General features: G+C 36.3%; 1 protein-coding gene across 1 annotated transcript in view; it reads right to left on the minus strand.

Moving 5' to 3' along the window:
* Positions 1–15,523: 15,523 nt before the first annotated feature.
* CUNH14orf39 (chromosome unknown C14orf39 homolog) overlaps positions 15,524–15,916 on the minus strand; it is a 51,531-nt gene continuing 51,138 nt past the window's right edge. The window contains exon 17 of the mRNA XM_036274158.1: positions 15,524–15,726. Coding sequence (XP_036130051.1) covers positions 15,524–15,726 — 203 coding nt within the window. The remainder of the gene's footprint in view (positions 15,727–15,916) is intronic.

Here is a 15,916-nt window from a genome sequence, read left to right on the forward strand (position 1 = left end):
AAAAGTTCACTAATAAACTTTAATATTTGTCAGCTGGTTTTTTAAAATTTTGCAGCACAGAGTTTGTTTTTCATTTAATGCTAAAAATACACCTTTTAGTTAGTAAATTCTGCTAATTGGCATAAGGACTCACAATGAAAGCCACGTGCTAATAGGATTATGTTAATATTCCCTTTGCATCTGTTAAAAACCTAACACCACTAATTATTAATCATTTTTTATGAAATAATCCTTTGCAATTTTTTCAGAAATTTATGGATATTTGTTTGGACAAGGGCTTCTATTTTGCTATTTTCCCCATATTTGTATTTGTTTCATGTTATTATTTTTACACTCAGTATGATTACATGTCTAATAGGCAATGATTATTTAGATACAAAAACTGCAACCAATAAGGAAGATGTCAAATAATGATCTTCATTTTTAAAAAGAATATGTCTTATAACTTGATTAATCTCATCTTATAGTACTATAAACTTCAGTCACTAGGATCTTGGTGAAAATCAATGTAATTCTAAAAGTACTTGGAACTTATGTTTATCACTTAACAAATTGGATTAAGCAAGTGGTATACCAACTCAAGAATATGTGTAGCATTAAGGGAACTCTTGCAGCTTTACCCGAATAGCCTAAGTATCTGCCTAAGGCCACTGGCACATAACACTAGCATCTAATCAAATCAAAAGTTTAACTGCCCTTGCCAAATAGATCTCTTTTGGAAAGTTAGTTATTTTTAAAAGCTATAATTCTGCTTGTTTTCTTTGTGTTTATGTAATACTATTTTATACTAAAAGACTTTACTAACTTTTCAAAATTTACTTCCAACTCTTGGAAAACCTTGCAGATTGATCATTAGATTCCAACAAATAGTTATCTTTTTAAATGTAATTTTTTTTTGTTTACTCCTCAAAGTGTTAAGTATTTTAGACAAAGTAGTGGTAATGAGTCATCTATTGTGATGTAAAACAGATTGTGGTCCTGTGTAGGCTTGTACAATTCACTCATTTTTTCCCTTCCTCCCCACAGATATTTGCTGAGTCTTTTATGTTTCAGGCATGCTAAATGCTGAGATCTGAAGTCTCTCTCTGTATAGAAAACAAGCCTCTTTAGTCACATTTTTCCTGAGCATCTTTAAAAAATAAATTTATTGTTTTCATAACTTTTCTTCCAAAACATTAAAAAAATTTTAAGTGTTAATTGTATTTTAACATAATGAATAAAATTCTTTGAAGACTTTCAAGTTTTTTAACTTTTTTAAAAGTGAAAAATGAATGTTTCTTTAGAATGAGAAAGTGAATAATAATAAAGCAGACATAGACTACAAACATCACAAAATCTAGAAAACAATCTTTTGGTTAATTGCCTGAAATACCTCTGTAATATATTTCCCCATTATTTTTGTAGGAAAATTTTGAAAATTACCATCAGGTTTCTTTCCAGAATAAGCTATAATAGATGTATTTGCTGTTTGCAGGTTTCTTCTAGGTTTGTGGTTACAAACCCAGGAATCTAATGAATTCTATTTCACATGATTAGTATTTTTAAAGTGTTCCTTTCCACATGTGCCTTGACAGCAGGCCTCTCACAATGTGGCAGCTGGCTTTATGCAAGAGGAAAACTACTTGCAAGCAAGAGGGCAGAAGAGAAGGCAGAAGCAAGAGAGAACATGCATGTAAGAGAAGGCCACAATCCCTTTTGTAAGCTAATCACAGAAGTGACATCCCATCACTATTCAGTTAGTAGGAGACTCTAGGCCTTGCACACACTAAAAGGAGAGTGATTACATGGGGCATGAATACCAGGAGGCAACATCTTCATGAGCTGCCTGTCACAACACCATAGGACATCTTCATACTGCTGTGGACTCTGGCTGCTGGCTGAGTTGGCACAGTGGGCCATGGGAGCATGTTGAAAGCCATTCCAGCACCATTCTGATATGTAATAATGTCTTAGATAGACACTATGGTAACTGCAAGCTATTGAATATACTTCATTAAACTCAAAGAAAATGTGCCCAAACTCACTTGTCCCTCATCTGGATCCAAAAAGTGCCACTGGCTACTCCAATACCACCTCACATAAGTGGCTTTAACTAAATACAGTTCCCATATCTTAGTCCTGCAAATTTTACAGAAGCATAATTATGTGAATACATCAGAAGGGATTAAAAAAGGCTTAAGCTTCAGTAGTTTCTTTATAAATTTGCCTCTGAATGAAAGTCATCATTATTGACTAGGCTGATCCAGAAAAATGACATAAAGGAGGTACAATTTAGACATTGCCCTGAAGACCAGTTTCCATCGCTGCATTTAAGCCCTTGAAAAATTACTGTGACTTTAACTTAAGCAAGCCAATCTCTTTCCAAAACCTAAAGAAGAGTTAGGGGAAATATTTCTAAGATGCTTCTGCTCTTTTAATATTTTAACATTTTATATGGTTTCATGGTATGTTAATAACACAATTCCCACCTGACCAGTTTTACCTTCAAACTTTGACAGAACTGAAACTAAAATTAAAACACAATAACAGTAGAAGACATCAATAGCCCACCTAAAAAAAATTTTTTTTCTTCATTGATTTTAGAGAGAGAGGGAGGGGGAGAGAAAGAAACATTTAGAGAGAGATAGAAACATTGACGAGAGAGAACATCGATGGGCCACCTCCTGCATGCCCCCCACTAGGGATTTGGCCTACAACCTGGGCATGTGCCCTGACCGGGAATCGAACTGGAGACCTCTTGGTGCATGGGTCGATGCTCAACCCCTGAGCCACAACGGCCGGGCATTCAATAGCCTACTTTTAATAAAAGACAGAACAACTAAACAGAAGATAAATAAGAAAATAAAGGCCTTGAACAAGACTACAAGTCATCCAGACTTAACAGACATATACAGAACACTCCACCCAACAACAGAGTATATATTTTTCTCAAGTGCATGTAGAAATTATCTAGGATAGACCACTTTTTAAGCCACAAACATGTCTTAACAATTCAAGAAGATTTAAACCATACAGAAAGTATCTTTTCCAATCACAATGCAATACAACTAGAAATCGACAACTGAAGGAAAACTGGAAAATCCACAAATATGTCGAAATTAAACAACACATGCTTAAGCAACCAATGGGTCACAGAAGAAACCGTAAGGGAAATTGGAAATTGAGAGAAAAACAAAAGCACAACAAACAAAACGTATGGGATTCAGTGGAAACATGGTTAAAAGGGAAGTTTATAGAAAGTTTAAAGAAGAAAGATCAACAACTTAATTTTTCAGCTCAAGAAACTAGAAAAAGAAGAACAAAATGAACCCAAACATAGCAGAACAGAGGAAATAATAAACAGTAGAGCAGATATCAATGAAACAGAGAACAGAAAAACAATAGAAAAAATATCAATGAAACTAATAATTGGTTTTGTTTTCTTTTTTGAAAGAAAACAAATCGATAAACCCTTAGTTAGATCAACTAAGAAAAAAGAAGACTCAGATGACTAAAAGCAGAAATGAAGGAGGGGACATTACAACCAATACCACAGAAATAAAGGATTATAATAGAATACTAATGAAAAATTGTATGCCAACATGAGTGGCTCAGTTGGTTGAGCATCGTCCTGTGCACCAAAAAGTTGCTGGTTCAATTCCTAGTCAGGGCTCATATTTGGGTTGTAGATTTGATTCCCCCATTGGGGCACATACTCTCTCACATTGATGTTTTCTCTGTCTCTCTCTCTCTCTCCCTTCCTCTCTCTAAGTATGTCCTCAGATGTAGATTTAAAAAAAAAAAAAAAAGAAAGACAGAAATAGAACATCTGAATAGACTAATATGCTTGTAAGGAGACTGAATCAGTCAGTCATCAAAAACCTCTCAACAAAGAAAAATCCAGAACCAGATGGCTTCACGGGAAAATTCTAGCAAACATTTAAAGGAGAATTAACATTAATCCTCCTAAAACTCTTCCAAAAAGTTGAAGGAGAGGGATACTTTCAAACTCATTTTATGACAACAGCATTACTCTGGAAGCTTTTCACTAGAAGAATACTGATGCAAAAATCCTCAACAAAATACTAGTAATCCAAATTCAGCAGTACATTAAAAGGATTCCATACATGACCAAGTGAGATTTATTTCTGGAATGTAAAAATTGTTCAACATACACAAACCTGTAAATGTAATACACCACATTAACAAAATGAAGGACAAAAACTACATGACCATCTCAACTGATGCATAAAAACATTTGACAAAATTCAACATCCTCTCATCAGAAATACTCACCAAACTAGAAATAGAAGGAAATTGCCTCAACATAATAAAAGCTATATATGAAGCCCTGGCCGGTGTGGCTCAATGATTAGAATGGCAGCTCGTGCACTGAAGGGTCGTGGGTTCGATTCCAGGTCAAGTGCATGTACCTGATTTGCAGGTTTGATCCCTGGCTGGGTTGGGGTACGCAAGGGAGGAAACCAATTGATGTTTCTCTCACATCAATGTTTCTCTCTCTCTCTCTCTCTCTCTCTCTCTCTCTCTCTTCTCTCTCTCTCTCTCTCCCCCTTTCTCCCTTCCTCCCTCCCTTCCATTCTTTCTAAAAATCAATGGAAAAAACATCCTCAGGTGAGGATTAACAACAAAAAAGATCTTTTGTCTCTATCATTTGATGTACTTAGTATTTCTTTTTTTTTTATCCTCACCTGAGGATATTTTTCCATTTTTTTGTACAGATAGAGTGGGAGGGAGAGAGAGACAGAAACATCGACGTGAAGGGACACATAGAGTGGCTGCCACCCGCACGACCAACCAGGGCCGGGGACAAACTGCAACCGAAGTACATGCCCTTAGCGGGAACCGAACCCGGGTCTCTCCGGACCGCAGGCCGACGCTCTAACCGCTGAGCCAAACCGGCCAGGGCTGATGTACTTAGTATTTCTTAATAGGTGTTTTAAAAATATGAACATCAAAAAAATAAAAAAAATAAAAATATGAACATCAAATTATCATGTTTTGCACAAAAATCTCTATCTGTAAAACAAATTAGACCACAATTCATTGAGCACTTATGAGCTAAGCACCAAGTCAAACACTATAATACTCCTAACATAACCTATTTGATAGGTAGGATCATCAACCCCATTTTGAAAATGAAGAAACTGAAGCAAAGAGGATAAATAGTTGGCCCACAGTCAGACTTTAGCATGAATCTCTCTGTGTTTAAACCCAGACAGTACTCCAAGGCTCACACTAGTCAATACTCTACCCATCATTCCTCTGCTATACTTGTGATTTATGTCTGGAGCTACAAATACTTCATTAAAAAACACTTTCTAAAACACACCGAAAAAATAAAAAGGTAAGCTGATTCTTTGGAAAACTACCTTCTAAACTGTAAAGTCACTTAAGTTTTAAAAAGTACCATATTCATATCAAAACAAAAAAGGTACAGTATTAAAGAAATCATGTTTTAAGAGACAAATTCTCAGCCAGATGTTAACATCAGAATACCAAGTAATGTATCTAGAAGCAGAACTGCTGAGCTGCAAATAACTTGGGTGTGAGTCAGAAAATATTAGGACAGGCCTATCCACCAGGGATATAGATTTGATTGCATGTGACTTGTGTCAACTTTGGAAAAATCAAGAGCAAAATATAAAAGCAAGGTAATGGGAATGTTTCTAAATGAGCCATTCAGCCTCTAAGGCAAGTTATATGGTAGCAACTGAAATTCAAAGGGAAAGCATCAACATGCCAAGCAGGTTCATATATTGCTTGTTCATTCATTCTATCAAAAGATCAGAAAAACTTTATTTTTAAAATTGTTATCATACCACTTCAAAATTACTAACACTCTCTGGCCAGTTATTAAAGTTATAGTCAGCTGTTGATTTAGGGCCCTGAAATTCTAATACCAACTCAGTCACAATATTGTATTTTCTATTACTGAAAAAGGATTTACAACCCTCTAATCAGCAAGATAGTAAAAAGCTTAATTAAAGCTTTGTGTGTGTGTGTGTGTGTGAAGGGGGTGGTGGTATCCAAATTGTCTTCCTATTGATTTTTTAAAATAGATTTTATTTTTTAGAGAAGTTTTAGGTTCACAGCAAAATTGAGCAGAAGGTTCAGAGATTTCCCATATACTCCCTAACTTCACACATGCATAGCCTTCCCCATTATTAACATTCACAACCAGAGTGGTACATTTGTTATAATCAATAAACCTACATCAGCACATCATCACCTAAAATTCATAGTTTACATTAGGGTTCACTCTTTGTGTTGCACATTTTATGGGTATGGACAAATTAATGACATGTATCCATCATTATAGTATCACAGAGCATTTTCAATATTTTTAGTATTACCTAAAAATCCTGTGTGTTCTACCTATTCAATCTTCCTTCCCTCCTAACCCTTCATAACCACCAATCTTTTCACTGTCTTCATGGTTTTGCTTTTTCCAGAGTGCTGTATACTTGGAATTATACACTGTATACACTTTTCAAACTCTCTTCTCTCACTTAGTAATATGCTCTTAACTTTCCTGTCTTTTCATAGCTTGATAGTTCATTTCTTTTTAACATTGAATAATATTCCATTGTCTGGACGTACCACAGTTTACTTATCCATTCATCTACTTAAGAACATCTTGGTTGCTTTCAAGTTTTGGCAATTATGAATAAAGCTGCTTTAAACATCCATGTTCAAGTTTTTGTGAAGATGTAAGTTTTTGCCTCCTTTGGGTATACACCAAGAAGTGCTATTGCTGGATCATATAGTAAGAGTATGCTTAGTTTTGTAAGAAACTGTCAAACTGTCTTTCAAAGTAGCTATACCATTTTGCGTTCCCACAGCAATAAATGGGAGTTCCTGTTGCTCCAGGTCCTTGTCAGTATTTGGTATTGTCAATGGGCTAGATTTTTACTATTCTGATAGGTGTGTAATGGCATTTCAGTATTATTTTAACTTGCATTTCTCTGATGACATATGTGGTATAGCAGCTTTCTATATGCTTATTTGCATAACTAGACCATTGCAGTGACCTCCTAATTGATTTAACTTTCATTTATCCTCTGACTGTATTGTCAGTTTAATCTTTCTTAGGCAATCTTTTTCTCTTGCAACTGTGGCATTGAGGATATAAGTTCCTTATTGGCCTCAGAAATCAAATCAAAACACTTGAAGATCATCTATAAATCAGTCCTATCATATTTAATAAACTAAATTTTCTACTCTTACTCTCCATTCCAATTAGGTCTATTCTAAATCTCCTCCACACATACTAAATTTGGATTGCATTTCTTTATCTCATATTGTTCTTCTTCCTCCTTTACCAATCAAGTCAATTATATTAATTAAATAGGCATTTAATGAAATCCTACTAAACACTTTCCCCTAGAGTTAGGCAGTAAATAATGCAAAGTTTAAAAAGGCATCAACCTGCCCTGGCCAGTTTGGCTCAGCGGTTAGAGCGTCGGCCTGCGGTCCGGAGAGACCCGGGTTCGGTTCCCGCTAAGGGCACGTACTTCGGTTGCAGTTTGTCCCCGGCCCTGGTTGGTCGTGCGGGTGGCAGCCACTCGATGTGTCCCTTCACATCGATGTTTCTCTCTCTCTTCCTCTCTCTCTCCCTCCCGCTCTATCTGAACAAAAAAATGGAAAAATGTCCTTGGGTGAGGATAAAAAAATAAATAAATAAATAAAAAGGCATCAACCTTAAACTGAAGAATTTTATAATCTGCTTTTAAAGTCCTAATCCAAATTCTATCTCCTCGATGAATCCTTCCTAGGCTTTCCATTCCATGATGACCTTTCTTTCTCTCTCCCCCTTTTTTTTTTTTGGATTTCTCAGCATCTTTTATTCTTCAAATAAATATCAAATATTTAGACTGCTGATTGAAGGCCAACATGTACATAGACCAAGTAGGAATAGCTTTTTGACAAGCAGAACAAGACGTAAATATTTAGCATGGCTAAGCATGGCTCATTGTGTCTCTTTTTCTTTTGTCTTTGGTGTTCCTGCCTGGACTTCGTGATGCCTCTGCCTCGTCTTCAGTCAACCTGGATCGGTGTACTTGTTCTGGTCGTTGTTCTCAATTATTGGACCTGAGCTCTCAGTACAGGCCTAGCCAAGAGCACATCCTAGTGTGTGTGGGAGTTTGATAGCGATGTCATTCCCGTCATGTTCATTGGACTTTGGGAAACATTTTATGTTCAGACACTTAATGTGTCTGGCTACACGGTTAATGTGTCCACATATGCCAAGCTCAATGAGAGCTGGGTCACTCCGGATGAAATCTACTATGGGCAGAACCTGGTCTTTTTTTTTCCCCCCATGTAAACATTTTATTTTTATTAATTTATTTTTGTTGCAGATGTTTCTTTTTCCCCCATTGACACCCTCCTCCTCCCCCCCCACCCTGTCCCCAGCTTTGTTGTCCATGTCCATTGTTCATGCATACATGCATATAAGTTCTGTGGTTTATCTCTTCCCCTCCACCCCCTCTTCTTGGGATTGTCAGTCTGTACCCCATATCCACATCTCTGGGACTACCCCATTCCTCAGACTGTTATGTTCATTATATTCCACAAATAAGTGAGATCATATGATACTTGGCTTGTTTCGCTTAGGATAATACTTTCCAGGTCCCTCCATGTCGTCTCAAAGGATAAGAGATCTTTCTTTCTTACAGCTGCATAGTACTCCATTGTGTATATGTACCACCACTTTTTTATCCATTCGTCTACTGATGGACATTTGGGTTGTTTCCAGATCTTAGCTATTGTAAATAGTGCTGCTACGAACATGGAGGTACATATATTCTTTCTGATTGGTGTTTCAGGCTTCTTAGGGTATATTCCTAGAAGTGGGATCACTGGGTCAAATGGAAGTTCAATTTTTAATTTTTTGAAGTAACACCATGTTGTTTTCCATAGTGGCTGCACCAGTCTGCATTCCCACCAGCAGTGTACTAGATAGAGTCCCCTTTTCTCCACAACCTCGCCAACACTTGTTTGATGATTTGTTGATGGTGGCCATTCTGACAGGTGTGAGGTGATACCTCATTGTTGTTTTAACTTTTTCTGACTCTTAAAGCACTCAATCTCTTCTCTACCACAAACTAAGTTATAAACTATCGAATTTGATATAAACTACTTTATTGTAATATTTTTATTGTTTCATAAGTTTTGTCTTCACAAATAAAATATAAGTTCCTTGAATATAAGACTGTCTCTTACAGAAAGAGACTTTGCTTGGGGCAATGGACATATGATGCAGTGTGCAGATGATGTTTTATTGAGTTGCATATTTGAAACCTGTATGGTTTTGTCAGCCAATATCATCCCAATAAATTCAATTTTAAAAAGACTATGTCTTTTAACTCTTTTATAACACTCAAAATATCATGCACACTGTATTTTAAAAATATGTAGTTTATCTTTTTTATTGATACATGATGAATGTAACTATACTGATGTGGTAGGCATTTATTTAAAGTAAAAATACACCATGGAATCACTGGGTCTCTCAAGGTTAAAGCCAGTTTTGAACCTCTTAATAAATAACAAATAAACCAATTATATTTTTCTCTTTTCTCATATACAGTTGGTGTTATTTTATCAAAACTACCAACTATTGCCCTGGCCGGTTTGGCTCAGCGGTTAGAGCATCAGCCTGCGGTCCCGAGAGACCCGGGTTCGGTTCCCGCTAAGGGCGCGTACTTTGGTTGCAGTTTGTCCCGGCCCTGGTCAGTTGTGTGGGTGGCAGCCACTCGATGTGTCCCTTTCACATCGATGTTTCTCTCTCTCTCTCTCTGTTCCTCTCTCTCCCTCCCACTCTACCTTAACAAACAAAAAGTGTCCTCGGGTGAGGATAAAAAAAAACAAAACAAAAAAAAAACTACCAACTATCAGAAATGAAAGAGGTGAAGTAACAACTGACATCACAGAAATACAAAACATTGTAAGAAAATACCATGAACAACTATATGCCAACAAATTGGACAACCTAGGTGAAATGGACAAGTTTCTAGAAAAATATAATCTTCCAAAACTCAACTAGAAAGATTCAGAAAACTTGTACAGACCAATAACAACTAAGAAAATTGAAGCAGTAATCAATAAACTCCCAGCAAAAAAAAAAAAAAAAAGCCTTGGTCCAGACAACTTCACAGGGGAGTTTTACCAAACATTAAAAAAGAACTAACACCTACCCTCCTCAAACTATTCCAGAAAATCCAAGAGGAAGGAACACTTCCAAGCTCTTTTTACAAGGCCAGCATTATACTAATTCCAAACCAGATAAAGATACTACAAAGAGCCCTGGCCGGTTTGGCTCAGCGGTTGGAGCGTCGGCCTATGGACTAGAGAGTCCTGGGTTTGGTTCCCGCCAGGGGCACGTACCAAAAAAAAAAAAAAAAAAAAAAGATACTACAAAGAATGAAAATTACAGGTCAATATCCCTGATAAACATAGATGCTAAAATTCTCAATAAAATATTAGCAAATTGGATCCAGCAATATATTAAAAAGGTCATATACCATGACCAAGTGGGATTTATTCCAGGGATGCAAAGCTGGTAAAATATTTGCAAATCAATAAACGTGATACAACACATAAACAAAATGAAAGATAAGTATCGCATGATCATATCAATAGAGGTAGAAAAAGCATTCGACAAAATCCAACACCCATTTTTGATAAAAACTCTCAGCAAAGTGGAATAGAAGGATTATATCTCAACATAATAAAGGCCACATGTGACAAATCTATAGCCAACATCATACCCAATGGGCAAAAACTAAAAGAATTTCCCCTAAAAACAGGAACAAGATAGGGATGTCTGCTCTTACCACTCTTATTCAACATAGTACTGGAAGTCCTTGCCATGGCAATCAGACAAGAAGAAAAAATTAAAGACATCCAAATTGGAAAGGAGGAAGTGCAACTGTCATTATTTGCAGGTGACATGATATTATACATAGAAAACCCTAAAAATTCCACCAAAAAACTACCAGATTTAATCAATGAATTTGGCAATGTAGCAGGATACAAAGCTAATACCCAGAAACTGATGGCATTTTTATATACCAATAATGTGCATTCAGAAAGATAAATTAAAATAAAATCCCTTTTACCATTGCAACAAAAAAATAAGACACTTAGGAATAAACATAACCAAGGAGGTAAAAGACCTGTACAGGATGTTCAAAAAAGAGAGAGGAAGATAAGTAGAAGAATATATCGTGTTCATGGATTGGTAGAAATAACATCATTAAAATGTCCATACTAGCCCTGGCCGGTGTTGCACAGTGGTTAGAGCATTCGCCCCTAGACCAAAGGGTTGTGGGTTCGACTCTCAGTCAAGGGCACATATCTAGGTTGCGGTTCCATCCCCCACCCTGGTTGGGGCACATGCAGGAGGCAACCTATTGATGTGTCTCTCTCATATCGATGTTTCTCTTTCTCTCTCTCCCACTCTTTCCAAAAATTAATGGAAAAAATATCCTTTGGTGAGGAGTAAAAAAAATGTCCATACTATCCAAAGCAATCTATAGATTCAAGGTAATCCCTATTAAAATACCAACAGCATGTTTCATAGATCAAGAACAAATACTCCAAAAATTTATATGGAACCAAAAAAGACCCAGGTTTGATCCCTGGTCCCAGTCAGGGTCATGCGGGAGGCAACCAATCAATGTCTCTCTCTCCCCACCTCCCTCCCACTCTATCTGAAAAAAATCAATGGAAAAATATCCTTGGGTGAGGATTAAAACAAAACAATATATATAGATACATGTACACACACACACACACACACACACACACACCCCAATAAAAGAAAGAAAAAATAAATAAATGGTGTTGGGAAAACTGGACAGGTACATGCAAAAAAATGGAACTAGACCACTAACTTAAAACATACACAAAATGATAAACTCAAAATGGATAGAAGACTTAAATATAAGTCATCAAACCATAAAATCCTAAAAGGAAATATAGGCAGTAAAATTTCAGACATCTCACATATCAGAATTTTCACCAATACATCGCCTAGGGCAAGAGAAACAAAGGGAAAAAGAAAATGAATGGGACTACATCAAACTAAAAAGCTTCTGCATAGCAAAAGAAACCAGCATCAAAATAAAAAGGGAACCCAGTGTATGGGAGAAAATATTTGCCAATGATATATCTGATAAGGGGTTAATTTCCAAAATACAGTATATAAAATACCTATACAAGTTAACAAAAGACAATCCAATTAAAAATGGGCAGAGGAGCTAAATAGACATCTCTCCAAACAGGACATACAAATGGCCAGGAGATGAAAAAATGCTCAACATCACTAATCATCAGAAAGATGCAAATTAAAACAACTATGAGGTACCACCTCACACCTGCCAGAATGGCTACCATCAATAAATCAACAAACAACAAGTGCTGGTGAGGATGTGGAGAAAAGGGAACCCTAGTACACGGCTGGTGGCAATGCACACTGGTGCAGCCACAAAAGAAAACAGTGTGGAGTTTCCTCAAAAAATTAAACACTGAACTGCCATTTGACCCAGTGATCCCACTTCTAGGAATATATCCTAAGAATCCTGAAACATCAATCAGAAAGAATATATACACCCCTATGTTCATAGCAGCATTATTTACAACAGTTAAGATGTGGAAACAGCCCAAGCACCCATCAGTTGATGAATGGATAAAAAAGCTGTGGTACATTTTCACAATGGAATACTATGCAGCTGTAAAAAAAGAGAATCTACTATCCTTTGAAACAGCATGGAGGAACCTGGAGAGTATTATGCTAAATGAAATAAGCCAGTCAGAGAAAGACAAGTATCACATGGTCTCACTTATCTGTGGAATCTAATGAACAAAATAAACTGATGAATAAAATAGAACCAGAGGCATGGAAACAGGGAACACACTGACTAATCTCAGAAAGAAGTGAGGCTGGAAGAAATTAACCAAATAATTTATATGCATAAATGCACTGCCCATTGACACAAACAATAGGGTCAGGAAGGCTTGAGGCAGGGTGGGAACTGGGTGGTGTGGGATTAGGGGGAATGAAAGGCGGGACATCTGTAATACTCTCAACAACAGAGATTTTTTTTAAAAAACCCTACTAATTAATTCAATCCTAGTCAAAATAAATAGTGGATTAATATAAAAGGAAAAACTCCAGCCCTGGCTCACTTGGTTGGAGCATAATCCCATACCAAAAGGTTTCGGGTTCGATTCCCAGTCAGGGCACATACCCAGGATGGGTTCAGTTCCCAATCACGGTGAGTACAGGAAGCAACTGATTGATGTTTCTCTCTCACGTTGATGTCTGTGGTCTGTGTCTGTCTGTCTGTCTGTCTCTTTCTCTCCCTTCCTCTCTTTGAAATCAATAAAAACATATCCTCAAGTAAGGATTAAAAAAAACAAAACAAAACCTCCAGCTTAACGGAAATGTTCATCTTTCAACCAATGTTGAAAGTTTTTTTTTTAATACACAGGCCAAAGTTCTCTTAAATTCTTTCTATCCTTAGTTATATATCATCCTTCTACTTCTAAAAATAGTCTTTGACAAGTCTTAATATAATTGTGATAGGTTATGAACACCATGAAGAAGTAAGATAGACTCTCACCCAAAATTTGCTTGGGATATTGAGACATAACACCAAATGCATTCCAAAAGGGTATGAAATCGTGTTACTTGCATAATAACATTTTTCTGGGGAGAGAAGCCCAGGCCTTCCAAGCTAGTCCGAAAATGGCTTGAGAAAGCAGAGAAAGGAGACTGGCTTTGGGTTTTTATATTGTTAGGGATGGGGCTGGGGCAAGAGTTCCTATCAGTGGTTCTCAACCTCCCTAATGCCACGACCCTTTAATACAGTTCATGTTGTCGTGACCCCCAACCATAAAATTATTTTCGTTGCTACTTCATAACTGTAATTTTGCTACTCTTATGTCTTAGGCGGCCCCTGTGAAAGGGTCATTTGACCCCCAAGGGGGTGGTGACCCACAGGTTGAGAACCGCTGATATAGATGGTTTTAACTTGGTACCAAAGGAGGGAACACCTGGGCTTTCTTATCAGCTAGACCAGATATAGGGTGGAAGGTGAAGAAAACAGAGTGAGGCTTAAAATCCAAAATATGCAGTCAGATTCTTTATTACTTAATAATTCAATACAACTAATTTAAAAAACACAAAATACAAAGATAATGAGCAATATGTTTATATAATTTCATAAAATTTTAATTATCTTCATTTAAGCTATATAACTGATTAACAAGCAAATCTGCATATTAAATATATTTTTTGTTGAAGACCAGAAACAAAATTTTAAATGTTCTTCGAAAAGGCTTAAGCAAAAAAAATATATTAACAGTATTATCATTAAGACAGCAATCCGGTCTGGCTGGTGTGGCTCAGTGATTGAGCATCGAACCATGCACCAAGAGGTTGTTGGTTTGATTCTCAGTCAGGACATATGCCCAGGTTGTGGGCCTGATCCCCAGTGTGAGGCATGCAGGAGGCAGCCAATCGATGTTCTCTCTCATAGATGTTTCTATCTCTCTCTCCCTCTCCCTCCCTCTCTCAAATCAATAAAGGAAAAAAAAAAAAAGACAGCCATCTGATTTTCAGAAAATTGTATTCACATTTCATTTTCTTCCACTAAAGATATTGGAAAAACTGCCCTGGCTGGTTTGGCTCAGCGGTTAGAGCGTTGGCCTTCGGACCAGAGAGTCCCAGGTTTGGTTCCCACTAAGGGCATGTACCGCGGTTGCAGTTTGTCCCCGGCCCCATTGGGGTCATGTGGGTAGCAACCAATTGGTGTGTCTCTCTCACATCGATGTTTCTCTCTCTCTCCCTTCCTCTCTCCTTCCCACTCTATCTGAAGATAAATGCAAAAAAATGTCCTCGGATGAAGATTAAAAAAAAGATATTGGAAAAACTGATAAAATTATAATTTTATTCCTTTTTGTATTAGAAGAAAACACATATTATTCACTATCAGTAATGTGAAATCTTAGAGATTATTAAGATATTACTCTTTATATTGTGACAGTAAAGCATAAGTGAAACACAGTAATTTTAAAAGCATTTTTTAGAAGCTAAAGAACTAAGTACACCTCAACATTAGTTCTGAAGTTATTTCTAAAAGGTCTTTGATGGCCTGAAGCAGTTCTTATTCTTATCAAGGTACCTAAAATACTACTATAATGAAACTCAGGTTCTGTGGAGAAGCAGGCTTAATATTTATAATAAAGATGAAAGGAAAAAGCATCAAATTCTATTAAGACTAATGTAAGTTCTGCTTGAATATGGCTTGCAAAATTAAAACCAAATAATGATAATGATAGCTAATACCACAATAAAAAATTAAATGACACAATATTTAAATAATATAATTATGATAACCCATTATTGCTTTAATCAACAAAAAGGTAGTTGAGTCTTCATATTTTAATAATGTAAATTTATGTCATATCTCATTATAAAGCAGTAAAATAATTCAAGAAATTAGTAATTAGTTCAAAAAAAAGTAAACTGAGTTGTATTTTGTGAGGAAGATGAAAAACCTTTTACAGAAGAAGAGGTTGTTGAGTTACGATCCTGTTCAAATGAAAATGAAAAACTAAAATCATCTTTTCCAGTTCCAAATGTATGAGCTGAAGAGTCTGATGGAAAAGAAAATGTAAAGGCATCTTCTCCTTCTGATTTCCCAAATAAGTTTCCTGAAGAAAATATATATACAATATCTTGCTATTCATGTTACATAATTTGTGTAACCTACTAAATTACAGTATACTGCATACAATAAATAGGATAATATTGAATCATTTATCTATCATGCAGATATTTAACTGTATTCCTCTCATGTGCGAAGTACTATCCTTTGAAGTTTAGAAAGTTATACAGATTCAA

The sequence above is a fragment of the Molossus molossus genome, unplaced genomic scaffold (genome assembly GCF_014108415.1).
Source record: "Molossus molossus isolate mMolMol1 unplaced genomic scaffold, mMolMol1.p scaffold_m16_p_1, whole genome shotgun sequence".
NCBI lineage: Eukaryota > Metazoa > Chordata > Mammalia > Chiroptera > Molossidae > Molossus > Molossus molossus.